The sequence below is a fragment of the Phalacrocorax aristotelis genome, chromosome 2 (assembly GCF_949628215.1).
Source record: "Phalacrocorax aristotelis chromosome 2, bGulAri2.1, whole genome shotgun sequence".
NCBI lineage: Eukaryota > Metazoa > Chordata > Aves > Suliformes > Phalacrocoracidae > Phalacrocorax > Phalacrocorax aristotelis.
The window spans coordinates 56,587,477-56,611,539 of record NC_134277.1 but is presented as its reverse complement, the minus strand read 5'-3'; the positions used below and the strand labels follow the sequence as shown (position 1 = coordinate 56,611,539).

Here is a 24,063-nt window from a genome sequence, read left to right as displayed (position 1 = left end):
TTGATGAGATTTCTCTTCAATGTGCCTAGAGAAAATTCTGCATCTTCAAGCTTACTTTATTTCCCAGAGTCAAAAGGCAGGCCTCCTGGATTACATTACTTTGACACTTGGGTGATAGTTGATTACTCTGGGTGATTTTGCACAAGTCGTTCAGCCACTCTGGTAGTAACATCACCCAGTGCCAAGGCCTCCGTTCCAACAGTGATTTCACCATTTATGCTTGTCTGTCTCAAATTATCTACTACAACTGTTACTTACAATCTCAGAGATATTATAAACCTTGATTAACCCGTTTTCAATGAACATGGAGGTCCTTTGTAAAAAGTGAAAACCAAATGTAATGCGGTAGTAACAATAACCATGTCATATAAAATGGTCAAATCCAGAGTGGCAGAACAAGGAAACTGTCACTAATGCCATTATTATTGTTGTCATTAGTTGTGCTAATTTACATTAATTTATATCAAAATGGTACTCTTAGGTACAAACATCTATACAGCTAAAAGCAATTTTTTTAAAACTCCTACCTGAGATGACAAGAGATTGCAGTCAATGTGCAGTCCTTTCCCCGTCTTATACCTCTGAAGTAAAGCAGCCATAATTGCCCCATATGTATATAACCCAGTAGCGAGATCTGTCATGGCTACTCCTGCTCTAACTGGCTCACCATCCTAAAGAAAAAGATGACAACACCCCAAAACAAAACAAGACAAACAAAACAAACAAACAAAAAAATAAAAAAGAAGAAAATAAGCAGAAGCAAAACGTTACCTTTTGTTATTGTACAGTCAAGACTCATCTGAAAGTGTTTACGTGTTTCTGCATTGCAAACTGCAAGAAATAGAAGTACCTTCGAATGAACTGAAGTACAAAAACTACCACTGAAAATCAGATATCCTTCCAGTATCTACACAGTACTGTAACTTCATGATGCTGAAGACTGCAAATTGTGAATGATTTATTATGTTAACTTTTTGCCCTAATAACATAATGCTTCAACTCACCAATGCAAAAAAAAAAGATATGCTGTTAGAGACAAGAAAATCCAGTGAAAACTAAATTTCAATTCAGTTTCAATAAAATTGAATTTACAGAATTACTTTCATTAGTCATGTCTAAACTGTTAAGTGCAAACATACTTTGAGATTGCAAGTGAGCTGTTTACTGATAATTGTAAAAAAATTTAAAAAAATGAAAAGCGTCTTGGCTTCATGTACAGAATTTAAAACTTATCTTCACCATGCTTTTCTTCTTTTGCACTCCAACAGGATTTACATAAGTCTGATATCAAGTCAGATAGTAAATTTTTACATAAAGTAAAAATTATTTAAGAAAAATATATTTCATTACCAATTGCATAAACAAACTACTGTAGTACAATATTATCTAGGTAAGGTGGAAGAGGCTACTATTTTATTCATATCATAAAAGTGACTAAACAAAATCATAAAATCTGTATCAAATACAAGAAAAAGTAAAAAAAGAATCCCAGTTACTGTCATCCGAACTGTAGTAAGGATCAGTCTGTGACTATCTGTAGCCTAGAGATTAAGGATGATGTATAAACTACACATACTTAAGGTGAACACTGCTTTAGGAAGAACTTTTTTGAAGAATCTCTTATTTCTTCCTTCTCCACACTCTACGCTAAGCTACTTCAGCTTCCCAAGAAAAAGGGTACCTCAAAGGTTCCATCCATTTACCACTCTCCTTGCACCCAACTCTGGGGAAAACAGGAAAGGAAATTATTTTTATACACAAAGGACTACTGAAAAAACTAATTAGCACATGAGAAAGTTTTTCCTCCTCAGATCTATCACTGAGAAATACAAATGAAAAAACAAGACAAAAAAAAACCAAACAAAACAAAAACCACAACAAAACACACATTTCTGCCATATTATCTGCTGCAAGTTCTCACTCTGTTAAATTGTTCTTTCTTCATTATAGCCAAGACGTTGGGATGAGAAGAAATCAAAAAGACTTAAGATTTTGCAAACAGATGTGCAGCAACATTCTTAGTTTGAAAACACTTCTCATTCTTTTCAAAGTGTCAGTATTTTCACCATTGATGGAGAAAAGTACATGTGGAAGATACAAAAATCAGGACTATTTTAACAGACTGTTACAAGCCTTGTTCTCTTCTCAAGCCTTAATGCCAGCCAGCACGTTCCTCATCAAATACTAAACTACCTAATGTTTTAAAGCAAACAGTGTCTTTGCCTCAGTAGAAAGTTCACCTTTATTTCTAAAAATACTTTCACAATTTCCCCTCAAAGAATACTCCTACAAACTACTAGCGCTATACTGCTATGTTATTTTCAACACATTGGCTTTACACCATCCAAACACTCTACAACCTATAATTCTGCAGCACTCCACACCATTTTTACTCTTCCTTGGTCTTTCTACCAAGACCCATGCCATTTTTCACCCTTTAATCAGCTTCTAATTTCCACCTGTGTCATAAACCAGCTTTTCTGTGACAGGATGTCTAGCTCTAAGTACTGCGAAATGGATTCATCCATGTTTTTATCTCTATCCAGCAGAACAAGGGATATGAAGCTGCTTTATGTGAATGATAAAGCTATACACACACAGAGAAATACCTTCCTTTAGACAGAGCTTCTGACAGCACAGCAGTACGTTTGTGCTTTTGTGTAGCTAACATTAGATTAGCTCCCTGAGCAAGGTAAGGACCTATAGAGCAGCTTTTATTCAAGCAAATTTTAAAACTAACAAAAATCACCACCCCTGCCATCCAAAAGTGATATTACTCTTCTGGTAGAAGGACAAAATGTAGCCTGAGTCAGAGAGAAATTGCTTTAAGCAAACAAAGCTGCCATCGAGGCTCAAGGGCTGGGTTGAACCCTAATTAGGGGTAACACGAGGACATGTCGGTTGGACACAATGATCTGAAGGGTCTTTTCCAACCGAAAATTATTTTATGACTCTATGCCCTTTGCTCATTTGAAAAGACGACGATTCACTCTAGTACAGCAGACCTTTTCTTTAATCACTGTGCTTTGCTATTGCTCAATCTCACCACCAGTTTACACTTTTATTCCTAATTTTTGTTGTTTGCTAAATTCCTTACAATTTGTCAACACATTCTGGCCCAGAGACAGCCACAACACATTTTGGAAGCTTCCTTTTCAGAGTATTTTTTGCCCTTTGACATAATTTCTCTTCCCAAATTTATGTCAGTAATATAAAAATGATCCATTTAAAATGGAAATTGTTCTGAAAGGACACGCATAATAAAAGTATTCTAAGTCCAGTAGTCTTTATGGATGGGAAATAGCTGCTGAAGCTAATATGAACCAGCAATAGCTATATTTTTCAACAGCTCTGAGCTATATACTATGTGTACTATTTGCTGCAGTTTGTTTGGTTTAAGCTGAAGAATGGCCCCTCTGGTACTGTAGATCCTGATCATGTCTTACTCTCTCGTCTCCAGTAAAACAAAATGTTTCTTCAGCAAGAAAGAACGCACCACCATAAAGATACCCTGAATATCAAAAACTGCATGTAATAATCCACTTGGAGATGGAAGGGCATTTGTATCCAAATTGGTTTTTATTTAATTAATTTCAAGTTATTGCCTTAATGAGTCATAGACATTTTCATCAAAGGGATATTCATCTGACAGGGATGTATCTGAATATATTAAGTCAAAGCTTTCTGTTCATCAAATATGAAACTTGAATGTGGTGCTTAACCAGGAAATACGTATAAATTATGTCATCCAGGACAATAAAAGTGTCATCAGTGTAAACGCTGTCCTTTTAGCATATTTTAATTTATGTAAAGAAAAACTGAATGTGGCCTGAAGCAAGTACTTTCATTCAAAATGGGTCTGTGGTACAGCTTTACACAAAACAGATTCCTCACTATTACTTGTAAATTTTCATAAACACACTAGAATTTCAAGTTTCGCAGATGTCATACATATCTAATATAGAGGTAATCAAGTACATGTGTAAGAGCTTGAAATCCATGCAGGTTTCTACAAATGAAAACAAGGCTTAAAGATAGCATTGTAATGTACACTGGATGTGTTTGGTTTTGTACAATCACCAGAAAACAACACTAGCACAAATGCAGTTGTTTGTGCCTGTAACTTCGCAATACTGCAGAAGTTATAGCTTGATTTCAAGGTTCATAACTTAGCTCAGAAGCTCTTCAGAGTAATCAGCATTAAGTCATTTCAGCAACAACTATTTCCTAGCAAAAAGAAGAAAAGCAAGCCCTTCAGAATTTCTTTATGCAAGAATATACTCTCAGGTCTTAAAAATCAGATGTATAAAGCATATGATCTTGTCTCCCTTTCAAGAGATTTATACTGTGTGCCAAATGTGATACTATTGTGTATCTTTGGTGCATTCCACATTTGTATTACACTAATTTGTCTCCTTAATAAAAAGATAACTTGTACAAAATACACACATTTCAGTCAGAAACTCCCATCTCTTCAACTGTGAAGTCTTCACTGCCCCAAAAATTATAGTGTTATATGAAATGCAAAGAATTGAAGAAAGTGAATGTTATATTTGTGACAGGCTTAATGAAGTTTGAGTTTTGCTCAAAATCCTGTGCTGGTAATATATTGATTTCACGGCTTAATATTAAGCCTTTGCTGACTGGAGGCATAGCCTCAGTACCCAATAAAGTTATGTGATCTGCAACTGTAAACTGCTTTCTGAGACATTAAATCAGTAGCCAGATGGTTGGAACAAACTAAAATTTACAATATGAAATGTCTCTAAGCTAAAATGGAATATATATTCTATTAGTTCTATCCATTTTAAAAATGTCAGACACAGGACATCATTTTAGTATCCTATTACTGAAATGCTTTGTAAGGAGCTGTAAATATGTATTAAAATACCTCAAAGTTAAGCACATCAGTGATGTATGTAGATGGTTTTTTGCTGCTGCTAGAATTCATTATAATTTGTCTACTGCATCAACTGATACCTCTAAGACCATCCTGCAAGCACGTTCAACGGCTTGTTTACTGACAGGAAGTTTCCACGGAGCATTGCTATGCTGATGTTATTATGATGATTATCTATAGCTACAACAATGCAATACAAAATCAAACATCATCTGCTAACTTTTTTTTCCTCTCTCCAGTTCATAAGACTGGCATTTTCAATCTTATTTAAGGAAAAAAAAATTATAATCTAGTTTACTAGGGTATGCTTCAAATGATCATGTTACTTTTAGTATATGAATTCCATGTTATATGGTCAATAAATAATTCAAGTTTTAATAAGGAAAAACAGCATGAAAAAAGTGAATAAGATTCTTTTTTCTTCCTTACTTTGGCCACTTTTCTACATTCTGACTGAAGCAAGGTTATTTATTTTTTTCAGAGCTAGTTTTGTGGAATTTTAAATACAACCCAGTCACATGAACATAAATGTAGAACATGGAAGATTTTACTATTATCTATATTATATATACATAAAAAAATATATATCTAAAAACCATGCATTATATACATTGTTATTGTAAAGTAACTTTCAAACAAGCATACAACAAGATTTTAAAGCCACTTGAGTAAATTTTCACTACAACAACAAAAGGCACATTTGCTGCTTTGGAGTCATTGACCACCTTCAGTCTTTTTAACAAAACTGTCCCCTCTATACATCAGAAAATGATTTTGAGAAACTGATGAAATAATATATGACCAACTTCAAATAAAGAAAAATAAGACGCAAGTTTTAGCATGTTTATTTTAATCATGCAAGGGAATGACTAAGTTTGAATGAATTGTTAAAAGCCCCCAGTGAACAGACGGAACTGTTACTAACAATGATTAAGTGATTCCTATGATTACATTGCCTCAAGTCCTGGTGAGGTGACGTGAACATCTGGATTTCCAGTGTAGATCTTAACACAATCTTTTAATAAAATCAGTCTTCATAATGGCCACTGAGGACTATTACTTTCATAATATAACTTACATGCAATTATTCAGTAAAAAATTTGTATTTTCTGTCTTTCACATATTATTGAAAAGCTTTACAAGAGTCCCGTTCTTTCCAATTTTTCAACGTACCTTCCTTTATCCATGTGGTACTAACAACATTTGCCCCTTTCTAGAAGTTTATACTCCCGTTTATTTTTGTTTGGTATATTTTGACACGAAGTTTCTGGCATTGTATTGGAAATACTAACCTTCACCCTACAGACAACAGGGTCAGAATATAAAAATTACTTACACTACAGTTACTGTGATCAGTCATTGCCTAGTGTGTATGTGCATTTTATATTTTACACTTGAAGAGAAGTACCTGTAAGGACTGCACTCAAGTTCATGTCTTCTCGTGTTCTGAGATGGGACACCTTATGAGTAGGTATCATTGACATGGCAGCAATGGGCAGACAGTCTTACAATACCAGGCATGAGATGTTTCAGTTTCCCTAGTCAAACAATGCTTAACTTTTTTTTCTCATAAAAAGGAGGACTCTGGTAACAATAATTGCCACAAGCACATATTTCTGATGCTTGCCATTGTTCTCAACAGAAAACAAGCCTATTGGCAGAATATCAGTCCTACAGCAGAGTTATGGCCAGATCATGCATGGTTAGATTTTAACAAACTACTCAAACATGAATATCTGACACTACAGAAACTTGATGAACTCGTCGTTTATCTAGGGTATAAAAGTGTCATACTCTGAAGACCTGCACTACTGCTTCCAGAGTACCAGGAGCACCACCACAGAAGACTAGTGTTTATGGTGCATAGAACAGACCTGTAACACTATCTCACTTGAGACGTGACATTTGGAGACCACATTCCCTGCATCTGTAGGTGATTCAAGCCAGCTTAAGTAAACACCTATTTGGCCAGCTTTTTTGTGAGGTGAAGACACACATTCTGTCCCTGGAATCCAGATACTAAACTACCTCTGTCATGCTTCCCACACTACTGCAACTACCAAAGATCTTGGATATCCGTGGGAATAGCAGCACATAAAGCTTTTCCAGAACCAGTAACAGCATCTCCCTGCTTATTTTCAGGCAGGATGTTTGAAAAGACAGTTTGTCAGAGTTATCTGGATGGCTTCACAATTCCCTCTTTTAAAGAGGGGATATCGATATCAAAGCATGGATGAGACTTCCCACACATATGTACGGTTCTATCATCCAGGTGTCACCAATGTGTCTATTACAGCTCTTGAAGTGACTACAAGTGGCCATTAACAGGTTAGCATAAGTTGTCAATTTATTCATTGGAGATTTAGGATATAATTTTTCTTCCATTTTCTGTTCCTTGGGCTTTGCGAGCCTGGAGTAAGATACCTGAAGGACGTAAGCACTACCATTTTCTTAGATTCCCAGAGATTAGACCTCTTATTGGACTCGGGAGGGCATGTATAACGTGTTAGCATAGGCTAACCTGCTCCATGCAGCATCAAGTTCTAGTACATGGCACAAAGATTGTATTAAATTTATAAACTGAGCACCATACCTCCTGCCCTGTGATATGCATGAGACCAGAAACAGCAGCTGCAATGGAGTCATATCCACCTCTCTGAACCATTGGACCAGTCTGACCATAACCTAAACCAGAGAGACAACAGTTAACAATTCAATCAAGGGCATGTACAACATAAACACATATTACTATTTTAGTACAAAAAGGAACTAACTAGTATTTCTCATCAGCTTTTGTTCACAGGTTGTCCAGATTGTACAACAAGTGAATGGTATTGTATTCTATTTATTCCAGCACATTTTTAAGAGTAAATGCTTGGGTTTATCCTGTGCAGGCTGATGATGTGTTTGATCTTAATTCTAGACAGGTTCATGGCCCTGCTCTGTTTCATTCACTTTGGATAGAATTCCTTTTTTAATTTGCCAGGTCAACTGAGGTGGAATTCAGATGTCATTTCAGAGGCTCTATGGCATCTCTACAGACCTCCAATGGCTGTCCAGCAGGGCCCATATTGCCTGTGTTATATCTGCACTCTGCCATAGAGATATCTCAAATACCACAAACTATACTAAAATCATGACAGTATGGTTTATTTTACTTTATTCCACAGCTAAACAGAGCTACCTTCAAAATAAAACACTGATTACAACAGGGGGCAAGGCTGGCCCTTTAGCAAGTACACACAATCTGTTTGCCAAAAGTTAGCAACAATGACATTTCAAAATACAAAAAAACTTACGGAACTACATAAATACAGACTTGTTCAGCTATAGAATCAACTTAGAATTAACAGCTATAGCCAGAAGGATGCTTTCTCGTTTTTCTCAGCTTTAACTCATCATATTCTTCCAATAACAATCTCAAAATCTTCCAGTTGAGGGAGTTCTTGCAGGATCGACTGAAAAGGTTACAAATCCAGATATCAATCATATTCCCCTGCTGGGGATTACTGCCTGTCAATCACAGTATAACCTAATAATTTATGGATTAAATTGGAGGCAGTTGATGTACTGGGCCTGTCCAATGCAATGACATTTGACCACAATGAGTGGTCAAAGAGCCAAGCCTAGTTTTCTTTTATGGAACCAATGACCAACACAGAGGGGAGAAGTCAACGGGGAAGGAGCAACGTCTTTGATCGCTATTATTAGAACTAATGGAAACCATCAGAGCCCTCAAGAATCAGATTTAAGAGTCTCTCCTCCTCAAAGAGGTAGCAAATTCAAAAGCTATTCTCATGCTTTCTTCTTCCTTTTCAGATATCACTAGGAGAAATCGCCTAATTACAAGAGCAAATAGGAGATTTGTCACAGACAAGACTCCTAATTCAGCTGGCACTTCTAAGGCAACATTTCTGTATTACCCTTAGCTGTGAGGACAGTATTAAAATAAAAATATATCAACATATACTGCAAGACAAAACTTCCTGAATCTCCTAAATTCCTTTTAATTATTCTCCCAGAATAGTCTTCTCTATATACAGACAGCCTGTTTGGTAGACGTGACAGTCTAAACATCGGCTTTGTTGATTACAGCACACATTTGAAAATCATTACTCATGGGGGTAATCTTCCTTAGTTCCTCCACTTGTACCAATACTGTTATATTCAAAATTCATAAATTACTTCTAGTGTACAATGCAAAAGAATAACGATCACTTCAAACTATAGTTAAAGCACTTCGTTACTCCAATTAATATTTAGTAAATTGTATCAAGCAAAACAATATCCACTAGCCATACCAATTTCCCCATTATACCACAAACTATCTTAATTACCTGATATTTTTCTGGAGACGTCAGATCCACATTGTCAAAGCTAAGGAAGAACTCAACTTCTACACTCAGTGCCATGGGGAATATCAACAATATTACAGCCAGCAGTTTTTATAGCTTAGTTATAACGGGAATATCAAGATACTACAGCCAGCAGCTTTATGACTTCAGGAACATGACAAATGACTTTGTCAATGTAGCCTCAAAACAAACATTTTGGGAAGAAAGGATTCAACACTCTTCTTATGGTCAAATCTGTATCTTATTGACTTCACTACTTTCAAGAGAGAATTAAAAAAACCACACCAGTTTACCCACTTTTATTCAAAATCATGTCTCTGACAACAGCTAACTATGAGACCCTAAAGAGCAACGGGTGACATTTCCTTTCATGTTTACACACTCAAGTTTACAGAAAATAACAGTGTTTTCATTTTAAAACATAACAGGACTAGCAAATAAAATATGGTGGATCCACCCAAAAATGTTCTGAAGGGCTCTAACTAGGGATATACCATTATCTCACTGGAATGAACTGTAGCATTAAAACCATTTAAATGTGTGGGGCCACTTCAAAAACAAGATCTTGCTCAATAAAAAAAAAATACTCAAAACAACTTTAATTGAATAGTGAAAAGCATATTGAAGTAAGTGAGAAATTATGTACTGACCTCAATTATTAACACAAAAAAGACTTCTCAACACGTCTGCTCACACAAATGTTTTCATAAACAGAAAACATCTGAAAATTAGCATTTAGTATGTAGACAGAACAACTATAAAATGCTTTGTGATGCTCTTCTGGTAACGACAAACTCCCATCCCTCAAACACTATATTCAGGAAAGATGGCAAGTCATGTATGTTTCTAGTGGTATTTTAGAAATATAATGTGTGAAAAGGATTTTAAAAATTGTAACAGGTTTCCAAACAAAAGCTATTATTTAATGGATTTCTGGTTAAAATTAGAGGTTCTAAGGAGTGTTTAATCAGTTTTCACAGGTCACAATAGACTAACAAGAAAAAAAAAGATATATAATTCTGCTTTTGACCTGAATTGGCAAAGCTAGTGTTGGGAAAACATCTGTTGTCATTGGAAACGGTTTGCCCCAAGAACTATGGACATATAAAACACCTAGAAGAGGTAGCCATCTCTAACTGTAAGAGTTAAGTGACAAATAGCTATTTCTAAAAATGAAAGATCTCATTATCCAGACAAAAACCAAAGGCTGAACATTATTATTTTAGTAAACTACATGGGTCAATGGAGCAACCCAGTGCAGATGTTTTAGAAATTACCATGAACACAAATACAAAAGGTTTGATGGAGAGCACAAAATTACATTCAGAACATCTTCAGCCTGATGCAGATCTCACCATAACTGTAATATCTACACATACACATGTGTATGTGTGTGTGTCTATATATACAATGTAAAACAACTTCTTAAAGATACAAAAATGCCACCTGAAGTTTATGTTTGTCCAAATACAGTGTTCTCTGACAGCTGAACTCAACATGCAAAAATGTAGATTTGCAATTACACATGCTTAAACCTAAATATAGGTTCCTGTTTAGTATAATGTAGTTAGTGTCTTAAGCAAGTTTAGATACAGCAGAAGACAGTTTAGGCTAAAAAAATAATCCCTGATGAATACAGAAAGAATAGACTTTACAGCGATGGTCTCTGAAGATGAAACAAGGCAACTGATTACACTCTTGCTCTGAACTGCCCTCTAGTGGAGTTTATCTCCTTAGGCTACAGTCAATATTTAAATGGTTTCTACCTGTAGAGAATTTTAGTACCTTAAAACCAATGAATATATTTTTATTTAGAGACAATATCTTTCACAGGAGAGACAAAAGAATTTAAAACTAATTTAATAAAACAGAGTTTTCTAAATCATTTCAGCTGCAGAAGGAACTACACAGAGGCCTAATCTCACATAAAGCTTTAGATTTGTGTAAAACAATCTGGAAAGAACAAAAGAAAATTGCACACACACACCCCCAAATCCCCAGTTCGACTCCCCAAAACCCTATTCTACACCTTGCACTGGAAAGGCACAATTTATTCTTATACCTGCCACATCCTGCAAAATTCCTGCAGTATGAGCTGTTTTGTTCTACTGCAAAATGTACATCAGTTTCACAATCAAACTGATTACAAGACACATAACCCTCAGCCAGATCCCCAAGTGCCTCCTAAAAATTGTCATTGTCAAAGCAGTATTTAATCTGCATAGCAAGCATCTGAAACCACCACAAACTCACTCTAGCTGTCCACTAAAGGACTATTTGCTTATTCAGCATAGTCACACCTAAATCTTCCTTTCCTGACCCTGCAGCCAAGTCTATCTTCTACATAAGGAAGTGTACCTCTATCGTCTTTGCCTTTTTGTGAGCAAGAAAAATGAACTGGGTATGAGACAAGTATGAAAGAAAAAGTTGCGCTGGCTACTTTCTATCAGCCTAAGGGGAAGACGGGCCTTTATGGCAGGCATTTATAAGGGAATGCCACAGCTTTCCACTAGCAATCCTGTGTCCCTCACAATTGCCACCAGCAATCCTGTATCCTTATCTCAGACAAGAATGGAGGAAGTGACCTTACTGTCTATATTTAGCATCCTCTGTTTTTCAGAACTTTCTAAGTGGATAAAGATAAACTTGCAGCTGAAAATTTTGAAAGGATCATCTTAACTAACATCTCCACCATCTCTCTGTTAGTCCACAGCATGACATACAATGTATGAATATTCAAAATGAGACATACTTAATGTGACATAAAAGGGGATATATCTCTGTTCTTGTATCTTTTTTTTTTTTTTTTCATATTTGGGGGAATATGACAGTTTCATAAAATGAGTCAGCTAATATGGAACAATCCAGGTCACAGCTGTTCTAAAAACACCTCCAGTTATTTGATGGCCCAATCTTGATACAGAGCAACAACAGAAGGCTCAAGATGTCTAAAAATATATTTATCTAGCAAAACCAAAAGATAACTATCTCACGATAAACAGTAAATTATAATAGCACTAAGGCCTTCATCACTACCTGGGGGCATTACAGAAGTAACTTTATGCAAGACACTAATGAGGATTGAAGATTCATTTGGTAAAATGAATTGAAACAAATTTTCCATAAATATTGGCAATATATACCCATTCCAATTAAAGCTAAGAGTGAGATTGCTGCTATTATCTGATTAAATTATGTCATTATTAATACATCACAATTCCTGACAAAGGGAAGGACTTAAAGTGTTTCACTCCCCCAGATTTTTCTAGTTGGATCAGAGAGACCTAGTAAAATAAAGGCACTCTTCAATGGGAAATAAATCTTAGTTTCTTCTATAGGGTTGGTGTGACATTCCTGCACTGACGAAAGGGGGCCAATTACTCTGATATGCAGAAGTCACCTCTGACACAATGAAGCTAATAATTTCTGTGCTTAGAGTACAAGTGCCATGTGATGGCACTCAAGCTTTGGAACATACCACAGGAAAAATGATGATATTTTCAGGCATCATATGGGACAAAAGTTTGAGAAGAAGTAACATGTCATAACAAACTACTGCTAGTTTATCCACTTTAAAGCAGTCAATATATTTATCACATAAAAGAAACATACTTTGCTTTGGAATCCACCCTAAATGACTCTCTTCTGACAGACAGAAATAAATATTATGAAGTGAGAAAGGTCAGGCTGAAGATTTGGAAAAATGTAATAAGAGTAAAAGCTGTTAGACTGCACAAAAGTGTTATTAGCAAAGCTGCCAATTGCCAGATGCTCAAGAATGTCACACTAAATCTAAAAGCGCTAGCAAAAACTGTTTCCAAAAAGAACTGTTAGAAAAACAGACTAATAGGTCTTTCCAGGTTTAGCTTTATAATACCACGTCAGCTACAACATAGCTTTATTTCATTTTTGCTAGATGACAGTGGGATTTTTAGCTACATTTATGGCAGACATTCTTCGTAAGTTTTAAGAAAGCAGGCCGACCAAATAAACGACTTTGTCCCAGCCAAAGTTCCATATGTGCCTGTAGATCCTATGCTATTCCAAGACATGTACTGGACACACATTTGGACACCCCATTTCCTTGCTTAGGAGTTACTGACAATATGACAACACGTGTACGAATTCCTAACACGTGTACGAAAACAATTTGATTCAGCTAGGAGCTGCCTGAAAGCATCTGGGGTAAACACCAATGTGTTGCAGTATCATCACTTAAAGGACAATCACCCTAAAAACCAATATTTTTATGTAGGTTACCTTAGATTTATTTAGAATTTTTCAAAAGGTTAAAAATACTTCTTCACTTCTCAGGCTGTTGCGCATTTGATTTGTATTCGATGAAATTTAACACTTTATCCCGGATAGGGGGTCACAAACACAGTTTGTACCTTCCACAAAACAACAGAGAAAGAAGTAAATCTTAAAAAATTATTAAAAGTACAGGAACTGGAAGGGAGATAAAAGAACTCATGCAACACCTGAAATTACTACTCTCATTTCTTCAATACAATTTGCTTTCAAGCTAATGATGCCCCTGTAATTAACTGCTACAGGAAAGTCTGAATATGATTTTCTGTGTCATTAAAAAAAAGGTCAGCATTTCTCATTATGACCTTTGTCCAAAATATTTGTATCATATGCTAGAGAAAACCAAAAGCCATCATTTCTGCACTTCTTCATGATTTGATAGCATGATAAAACTTTATAAGACCAAATATAAAACACATTGTACTAAAAGGAGAGGAAAAACCAACACGGAGACATGCTGTCAACACAGACCAATTCCCTGTAGCTCAATTCCCACATGACAAATGACATTATAAAGTCAGCCTGTATAGGATATTCTGAGCAAAACATAGAAAAATATGTTCAACATAGGCATTTCTACAAATAGGGACTAAACATTGTCACAAATTCAATCCAGATAGATGGCTATCCCTACTGAATAACAAATTAATGAGAAACACCTTTTGACTTGTTCTATTGCCAAAAGAAAACATTCAATTAAAGACAGCTTACATCTTTACTTAATAAAGATTAATGAAACAAGCAGAAGAACACAAGCAATTCTCTGTGATGAGAAAAGCCAAAATCTAACAGACGCATTATATGAAACTTTGCAATGTCAGAGCTGCCAAATGCGTTAGCAAAACGAGCAACGACTCTTGGAAAATGCTTGCCATGTGTTGGTCAGAAGGAAAGGAAGTACAACTTCCTGGGTAGGCAAGCTTACAGGAGACCAGAACCAACATGAAAAAGGTGAAGTCAGAGCAAACTGTCAAGAGAGATGAAAGTTAAAAAAAGGAAAACAACCTTAAGTCAGCAGGCATAAAATCCGACCAACAATCTGATAAATACATTTCATTTCCCAATTGCTGATTATGAATGTGTATGATATATCAATTACTTTATTGCTTTTACACATACCTCTTTAGACACTCTAACCCTGTATTTTAAACAAAATCAGGTGTTGTAAATTGGAAGCCAAAATAAAATAAAATTATTAAATCAAATGCAAAACTTTCTGCTAGGATTTAGCCACTGAAAGTCTAGAAGGGGACAAAAAACAGCCTCTGCCAGTTGTCCAACTCCATTCAACTTTCATGTGATTTGGGTACCCAGCCCCAAACAAATCCTCTAAAAACCCCAACCACACTCCTGGGACGCAGCCACAGACCATTTCACCAACACAAGCCTGGTTTTCAACAGGCTTTTAATCAGGCTTACAAACTTCTGGGCCATATTTTCTAGCTTTTCAACATGCCAAATATAAGTTATAAGAAAGCAGCTCTTCCCTCCATAACCTAAACTGTAATTACCTACGAGATGCTAATATCACTCTCTTTGCCAAGTCAGCTAAAGCTTGTCACTCTGAATTTCAAGGCAGAAGTGGCTTCCCAATCTAAGTGGAGGCACCCTTCTACATGATCTCAGAAGTGCTACATGGTGAGCATTTTTTGAAAACAAAATTTCAATTCAAAGCTTAAGCTTTTCGATGACACGCAAATTAAGTACTTAAACCTTTCTCCCTGCCTTGTAAGGAGGCTGAGAGAGACCCATATTCCCCACCATTGTTTTGGGTCTATAGAAATATTGCTAAGTTCACACTCTTGAAGGTAACAACTCACTCTTTGTACCCTGCTTGGTACAAATACAGCTGATCTTATGACTTCAAATACTTGTATTGTAAAAGCTAATTTTAAAACATTGCAGTCAATTACCCCTAGAAGTGTAGCAGTGGCATTCCCCCAGAATCCATCCAGGTTGGAAAACTTGCACAGAAACTAGCTAAAAACTAAGGTGAGCTGTCTGTACTAACCTCTGTGTGTCCTCACCTAATTTGCTACTTCTCCACCCACCTACCTCTGCCATGCTATTACTACTAAGGTAAGGGAGCGTTTGGGAAAAACACCTGGCTAATGCTGGGAATCAGCCAGGAGTCCACAGAAAGACGTCAGACTTCAACTCAGATACTAATAATCTTGCTATTTCTGTAGTGGGAAAAAACCTGTAAAACTAAGGAGTACCTGCAAGGTATATTTTCTATGAATGTTTATAAAGCTATGGCCAAGCTGTGCAGTGTCAGGATAGCCTCAGAGAAGTCTCAACTCTGAGGCCACAGGATACACAGAAGTCTGATAAGGACATGACTATCCTATGAACCTATGACAGAAATTTAAAGTAACTACTTAATTACATAATTATTTCTCATCTAAATCGGATAACATTCATATTACCTGAACAGATCTTCAGTTTGCTGTGCCTGTAATTTTTGTTGGCAGACAAATCTGTGCAGCAATGACCAGTGAAGAAGTTGACCTTGACCAAGCACTTCACTGCACCGCAGGGGTTGCACGTCCATGTGTGCACACACATGAATATGTGTACTATGACCCTGAATTCTCCATCTAAAGACCAAATACATAGTCCCTCAAGAGACCTTAATGATTACTAGCTGAGGCTGGAAAAGAGCATCAAACAAACTCAAAATCAGTATAAAATTTTTACTGAACTTCCCAAACTTCTCCTCAAAAAATTCCAAAACAAATCTGTAAAGTTTTATTCCCAAAGAGAATTAAGTAAATTATATTAATAAAATACATTCTTAAAATTCCAGATTGTCCTTTCAAACCAATAACTTCATGACATTTTTGGAGCCTGATTATAGTTCTGTTTTACACACAGAAAATATATAAGCTCAACCCTTACTCAGCTCAAAGAATGAGCACACACCTACCTCCTATTTCTGAAATCATGAACCACACCATGAATTTCATTTGCAGTCCTGATACAACATTAATTTTCTAAACAACCTAATGAAGGTGTAAATCCCAGCTTCAGGTTTAAATGAACTGTTCTTGCAGATCAAATGGAAGTGGAAAGTTGCAGTAACTTACCAGTATGTCAGAGACTAAGTGAACATAAAGAAAAGTTGGAAGAGCCTTTTCATGGAAATACATATTGAAGCAACCTTGAATATCCTTAACATTAACAGATTCCTTGATTGAACAATGCATAGTTAAATATAATAGTTACTGATCATTTACAGGAATTTAATATGTGGAGTGGTAAAAAGTAAATGCATCTGGTTACTTGAAACAACTGAATCTAGTAACTGATTAACTCAATGTATTGCCTAACGAATATTTTTCTACTGACAGATCATGCCCACTGGCTTCTTAGGAAGGGTCATACGAGAAAAGAATCTTTGCCTTCACAAAAAAAAGAATCTGTAGTGGACACAACTGATATTTCACGTATGCGGGTTCCCCCCCCCCCCCCCCCCCCGATTTTCCTGACACAATTACCTTTAATCAAATTCTCTGACTCATAACTCATTGATGAGAAACATCATCTAAAAAATAAATACGATACAAAATATAACAAGGTACCAGTTGTTCAGTCTGAACAACTGAACAAACTTTTGATTGGACAGAGTACTCAAACATCTCATGAAGGTTTTCAGAACTGCAATAACGTTAATAGAATTAAAGCAATTTATAGCAGAGGAGATGGTATCTTTACTTCCAGACCATATATTTCACTATATTTAGGTTTTTCAGTTTGAATGTTAAAAGAAGTTAGAATTCATCACCAAGTTCACTTCCACATATCTTAAGATCATTAATTTGACAGAAATAAAAGAAACTGACAATCATATTATATACCCTGAGCAGGTACATGGTATACAATACCCCTTCTTATTATACAAAGAATATAAGTAAGCACCTTGTAGTTGCAGTTCCATAAAATTATTTTGAAATATGTACTCTCTTAAAAGAGGTTACAAAAGTTCAGCATCCCATTCTCCTCCAGAAAAGGGGGTCAGGGTTAACTTCAAGACACAATCACAATGGCACTAGATACCCCTATCCTGACTGCAATATCCACAAGGTCTCTGTACTACAAGAAAGTCATCCTATCTATGAGAAAGATTTTCTTAAAGTTTAATTGGAATCTTTTTTGCTGAAATTTTAACAGTCACTTCTTGTCCAATGTATCACAAACAGATTATTCTCTTCTCTTTACAAAAACTTTTACTTATGGGAAGGCTGTTATCCACAAACCTATTCTCATTACACCCTTACTTTGCAGCAACACCTACAACTTGCAATGACAAAGCATCCTCTAAAAGACAACTTGCAGATCAGTTGGTTTCAGCCAACTCTGACATAAACACTGGGATACAGAACACTTTTAATGTTCAAGTACATGGAAAAGTGCCAGACACTGCCACCATTTTGGTTTCTAACAATGACAAAATACAGGCTATTTTTCAATAGTTTCTATCTTCTACACCCAAGACTGTTTTCTTTTTCTTTGTTAGCTACTGACAAAGTGTTTTATTTTATCACAGTATTTTAAAAACAGAAGTAATGAAGACCATATGCCTACTGGGAAACATTTTCAGGTCAACACTAGCTACTTACAGTCTTCCTACCAATCTAACAACACTCACAGAAAATACCGTGAATGGGCACAACAAAGACTCTGGATCTTTGCACCATTTTAATAAGTCATATTTTTTTCTTTGGTGAAATCTCAAAACCTCACCATTTTAAACAGTAAAACAACCAACAGCCTGCAATCTTCATAAGAAATAAGTCCATCAGGCAAGGAAAAAAGATTAATAAAACAACATAAAGCAGATAAGAAGGCTACAAGACAGGAGATGCCCTGAAAAATATTTCCTTTGGAAACCAGCAGATACAGTAACAATTAAAATGTTTGGTGATCTTTTCTTGGGTCTTCTCTTTAGAATATTAGAGCTCAAACACAATAAAAACTGCTTTACAAAAGCCTACTGCAAGGCTTCTGAAGCTGCCTAAAATCTTCCAGCTTTATTTTTGCTAACTTAACCAGGCACCAGTCCAAGTATAATAGCTACTGAAAAATAAACATTAAACCATCAGTAAGTGTCTCCACAATTGTACTGTGTTGCTATGCTGTTCACATCCAGGATTTCAGTGCCTAATCTGGTTTCATTCACTGTAAACGAACCCAGTGTCAAATCTTACAACTCACAGGCTCTGTCTGCTATGGTATTCTTCATTAGGACAGAGTCCAAAATCCTGAAGTTTCAGATTTTATACAAAATACTGCTATTTAGATGAAAGAACAAGCAATGAGCATGAAGTCATAAGAAAAATATTACTTCCATGCACAGCTGAAAGTCAGTACTTAATTTTAAATCAAGGAAGAATTATGACTTGTTCATTTAACTTCTTATATGCTTCATACTGAACAACGAATGGGGACACAGTATTTCAGGATAGCGCTCATTTTCAACAGTTCCTTACTCCTAAACTCACAGTATTTTGGACATTCAGGCTATGTGTGACTGAAGAAATAATAGCGGGGAAAAAAAAGCAAAGCCGTCCTGTTATGATGTTTAATGCCAGTGCAAAAGGCTAGCCCCATCAGTTACAGGAAAAAAAAATGCCCTCTAGCTGCTGCTGGTGTACTGATGACAGAAGCAGCACAACCTCAAAGATTTAGTGTCATTCAGCTAAAAAGCCCACCTTCCTGGAGGTGCACAGCAGATCTGAATCATGCAAGGATATCAATTCTACCAACAGAGAAGGAGTCCTGTCAGCTCCCATCTGTTTCTCAGCAACCTTTGTTTCAACACACCTCCTTTCAGCTTCCACCCTTTTCATATGAGTTTGGATTACTGATAGATTTTGGAAGTTTGGCCTGTGTCAATGCCAGAGCCCTTTAGCACTCCAAAGGTACTGGCAAAGCACTGCAAGTACAGGGCAAATATAGCTTTCCAGACAAATTACACTTCATACTAGAATGTAAAGCCATTTACAGAGACTCATCTTTAAGCAGCCCAATTTTACCAGCAAAAGAGAAGTTTTGTCAATATAACAACATATTTGCTAATAGCTTCTGCCAAAACAGCTGAACTGGTCAGTGTTCACACCTCTTCACATTCCTGATCAGCACAGCTGTGCTGACAGAAGCCTGTTGTGTAGACAACAGCCTCATGCTCGATTCCAAAAAGTTTGTCAACCAGCTGAACTTTACAGAAGCCTCCTCTCTTTTGAATAGGCCTGTTTGGGATCCCAGTATGCTATTTTTGCAAGCAGCAGAGAAAAACATATAAACCCACCAGCAACATGGATTTGTTTTAAGTAGGAAAATTATCCTTTGGTTCTACATCTTGACAGAGCGTAACTACGTTAGTCCTGTACAAGGAGATACCTTTAAATTTTGGTTTTATTCAGAAATATCCTAAAAATGCACCTTTGTGATACATATATTTCAACCACTCCTAAACTGAATACACACTTTTGTGTATAATACAGTTTTAAAAGCATTGTTGCCATCACCACTAGAAAAACTTGAAGGCTCCAGAAGTCAAGACCTTTTCGCTTCACCTCCGACTAAGAGCTACCAAGCTGAATTGCTCTGCAACACACCTCTGTAAACCTTGCTGGTTCACACTGCAACCTTTTGGAAACTCATGTTCTCCAAATGGGTTGTAAAGGCGTATTTAAGGGGATTTAGTCCTGCAATTGGTATTTGGGCAACAGTTCTATTGATAACACTCTGGAGGGACTGAAATAACAGTAAATCTGTCCTTGGGCTGTCTGAGCTGTGCTAATGGGTGTAAAAGTTTAGCTGGTGTCTGAAAAGCCTAGATTAGCACAGGAATATGAAAACAAATGCACTAGATCAGACTCAAGGCCCAGTTAGCTACATATTCTATCTCCAGGAATGGAGAAAAGCAGATGCCAATATGAACAGGATAAGCCTATCTAATATTTTTCTTGACTGCTCTCCCAGCTTCCAACAGATTGCAGCTGACAGCCTTCCTGAATAAGTAGATGCGGTTTTAAGTTGCACTTTTTTTGCTGGTTTGGGTTCCCCTCCCCCATCCAGTCCATTTTTAGAGCATGGTAGAATTGAGAGGTAAAGTCCTGTGACAATACCCAAATCAACTGTTTAGAGGTAAGAAACAGAAAACCTTTGCAAGTTTCAGGTGCTTAGGCTAAGCAGACACTTTCAACTTACTTAATTACAACATAAACAAGAACAAGCAAAAAAAAATCTTTAAGGATTTTGAGCAACATTACAATATTTTAACAAGCAATCAAAAATTCAAATCCTATTAATCAGGTTTCCAAAACATATGACCCTTAAAAAGTAGTATTAAAAGATATGAGCAATAAAGTAGAAGTAATTCAAAGTAATCCCATTAATTGTCATCTATTTTCAAAAGTCTGATTAACAGTGAAGTCCTTGTTTCCCAGCCTTCCTCAGAATTATTAGGGGTTTTTTTTAAGTAAAAATTATCACAAAATAACCCTACTCTGTATTAAGGAAAAACACCAGACACATCACTAAACACAGTATGGAAAAATAAAATACTGGGTCTAACACACTCATATAATGTTTTTCATTTGTGTCCAGAAAAGCAAAAGAAGTAAACACCTGTTTGCAGATGGATCAACCACTATACAAAACAGAGAGCAGGAAAGATTTAGGAGATATTCATAAGCAGCAGAAATAAAGAACAAGTTCCTTGTACAGCATCAGAAAGAACCCACTGCTTGTGCAGCTGGTCTTCAGTAGGATAGTAATTGGCACCACAGGCTGGCAAAAAAATTAAAAGCTCCCACTTGTCCTCACCATTTGTTTCTCAATAAAGCAGTCAACTGCTGGAAGGTTACAACAATATTTGCTTTATTTTATATAGAAATAACATTTACAAAAATTACATTTCATGTGCTTAGGATTGCAGTTTATACTCCATATACTAAGTATTTTTCTCTGGGAAGAAATACTGGCCACAAAGTGCCAATCCTAAAGCAACAGAGTCTGTTCTGGAATGGGTCCCGTGCCAACCAAAGAAAGGTTTGGGGACTTTACAGGTGACTTTCTACAAGACAGAGAGAGGTAGAGGCATTTACTGCCGAAATTAAGCAAGTCCTTAAAACACGATAGTCCCTAAATATATAAGGGCAATTTTTAGAAATCTCAACTATAGTACCATCTCCCTTTAAATCAATGGATATCTCTTTTCAGAGTCTCATTCCTGAAGTTCTGCATTTACACAAGTTATACTTTGGTCAGAAGTACTGAGACTGCATTGACAGCACATACTACTACACCATGATAAATTACTCAACCAGTTAGGCCACAAAAGCAATGCAGCTATAATACCATAGGGTCGATTTACCATGCTGGTTTAGAGATAGCTCCTTCGCCCCCCCAACACTATCAAGTGATGTAAATGTATTCTGACTGGCCTCAAAAATTGACTTTTGTAGAGGAAAGAAGCTACATAAACAGATCAAAGTTGTTCTCTCAAGGAATTTGCCAGCAGAACTATGTACCACATAAGACCACCACTGATACGCCAATGCACAGCTATGGTGATTGATAGCTTTATTCTTAGAAACAAGAGGAATTGTTTCTTCATTCACATAAGTGATTTTTTTCTAAATTATAATTTAAAAACTTTACCTCATCAAAGTAGTGTTTGGACATCTGCATTTCTGCCAATTAATTTCCTCACATAAGCAAATTGTTTACCTTTTTACATTAAAAGTTTTCTGATTTGATGGCTCAGCCAAAAGGAAAAATTGACACAACATGGATACTCAAATTACATATGACTAGAAGTTTTTCATGGACAGCCACAAATCTGTTTATATGTCTAGAGAGAAATCGGGTATCTTAGACTCATGAGATAATAAAAACTACCTCTTCCATGCTAAGTTTTTTCCAAATATTAAATTGTAGAAATTCTGCTTGCAAACACAGTATAATACAAATAGAGATTAAAATTGTCACATTAGATTCTTTAGCTACTTTATTCATATGGTAAACGCAAGAATTAAGGAATGATAGTTTGAAAAACTGTCCTACTCCCTGGCAGCATAGGGAGAACTAACTCCTTGGCTTTGATTTACGTCAAGCGAACTTCCGATGATAACTTTTTGTTTAACTTCTTTATGAGACTATTGCCCTACAATATTTAACCCTTGTTCTTTATAAATTTAAACTGTTCCAAATTCTTACAGAAATACATATTTAAAATCCATATGATCTTAAAAGCATCAGTAGTTTTGATTATATATTGATGGCTACCTCTGATACTACAGTAATTAATTACACATGAGGAGCATAATAACCTCTTAAAGCTTCTACTGCATGCCATAAAGCAAAAGAAACCAGTTACCAATCTGTGCAAACGTGTAGTTTCCACTGAGGATTACAAAGCAGCACATCAGCACAGGGCTGAAAAGCACTGAAGCATTCAGTTAACCTCTCTCTGTATATAAAACCTGCAAGGTCATACTGTAACTTACCCTCCTCAAAATCGGACCGTCGTTAAATTTTATTACTGAGTTTCTTCTGCATATTGATCCTGAGGTGTACAACAAACAAATGGCACCACTTAGTTCAGTATTTGAAGAAGTCAGTAGTCATCTGCTGACACGTTCCAAACCCCCTGAGTGAATATCTTAATAATTGTGCCTGTTCTCCTGATCTATACAATTTTCTACTCCTCCATTTTTAATTCTACTAGCATATTGGTTTTAAAAGCGTATGTCAGCAAACTCTGCGGAATATTAAAAAGCAAAATTTTCTCTCTAATGCACTACCAATTTTAAATATCCAGTCTTCCAGCTTCACAGGATGCCTTTATTTACTACTCTTGAGAAAGAAAATGGCTAATAGTATGCCTGTATCATTTATTATTTTGCATTTGTATATCTTGTATTCCCAGCTACTTAACTCTCTGAATACCAAAGACAATCCACTCCTCCAACTGCCATGTCTGAACTCTTATTATTTTAATTACTAGCTCCCAAAATTTTTTCTTAAGATTTTTTTTAACACTCTGATTCTTTGAATACCAAGTAGCATTTTGGCTCCTTCTACACATTAAGAAAGGTTTTTATTTTTTTACACTTTCACATATTATCAGGATCTTCATTTAAGAATTACTATGTGGAAAGGTACAGAATGCAGGAGGAAGAGATGGTTAGATGGCCACAGTGGTTCCTTCTGATCGCAGCAGCATTTTTATCTTTTTAAGAAAAAAAAAATTGAGGTTTCCAAGCTAAATTTCACATGCAATGTTTTTCATGTTTAGATTGTTCTTCTCAACTCTCTTCAGTTGCCCTCATAATATCTGAAGTACTGTACCCAGAAGCAGACTTAGCCTTCCAACTGAGACCTTACCAATGTGGTGCAGGGCAGAGAAACAGTCATTTAGGCCATATTTGTCTTTACACAATCCGGTATGATACTAGTCTTTCATCTACCAATATGACATCATTG

The 24,063-nt window shown here is 36.1% G+C and overlaps 1 protein-coding gene across 3 annotated transcripts in view; it reads right to left on the bottom strand.

Moving 5' to 3' along the window:
- The window catches only part of SUGCT (succinyl-CoA:glutarate-CoA transferase), a 333,594-nt gene that overhangs the window by 285,908 nt on the left and 23,623 nt on the right, over positions 1 to 24,063 (bottom strand). For 2 of the 3 annotated variants that reach the window (XM_075083704.1, XM_075083702.1), the window contains exons 7-8: positions 7,494 to 7,585; positions 528 to 671 (exon numbers count right to left, since the gene is read on the bottom strand). In XM_075083704.1, the coding sequence (XP_074939805.1) occupies positions 528 to 671; positions 7,494 to 7,585 (236 nt within the window). The remainder of the gene's footprint in view (positions 1 to 527; positions 672 to 7,493; positions 7,586 to 24,063) is intronic. The other variant, XM_075083703.1, reaches the window with a different exon arrangement.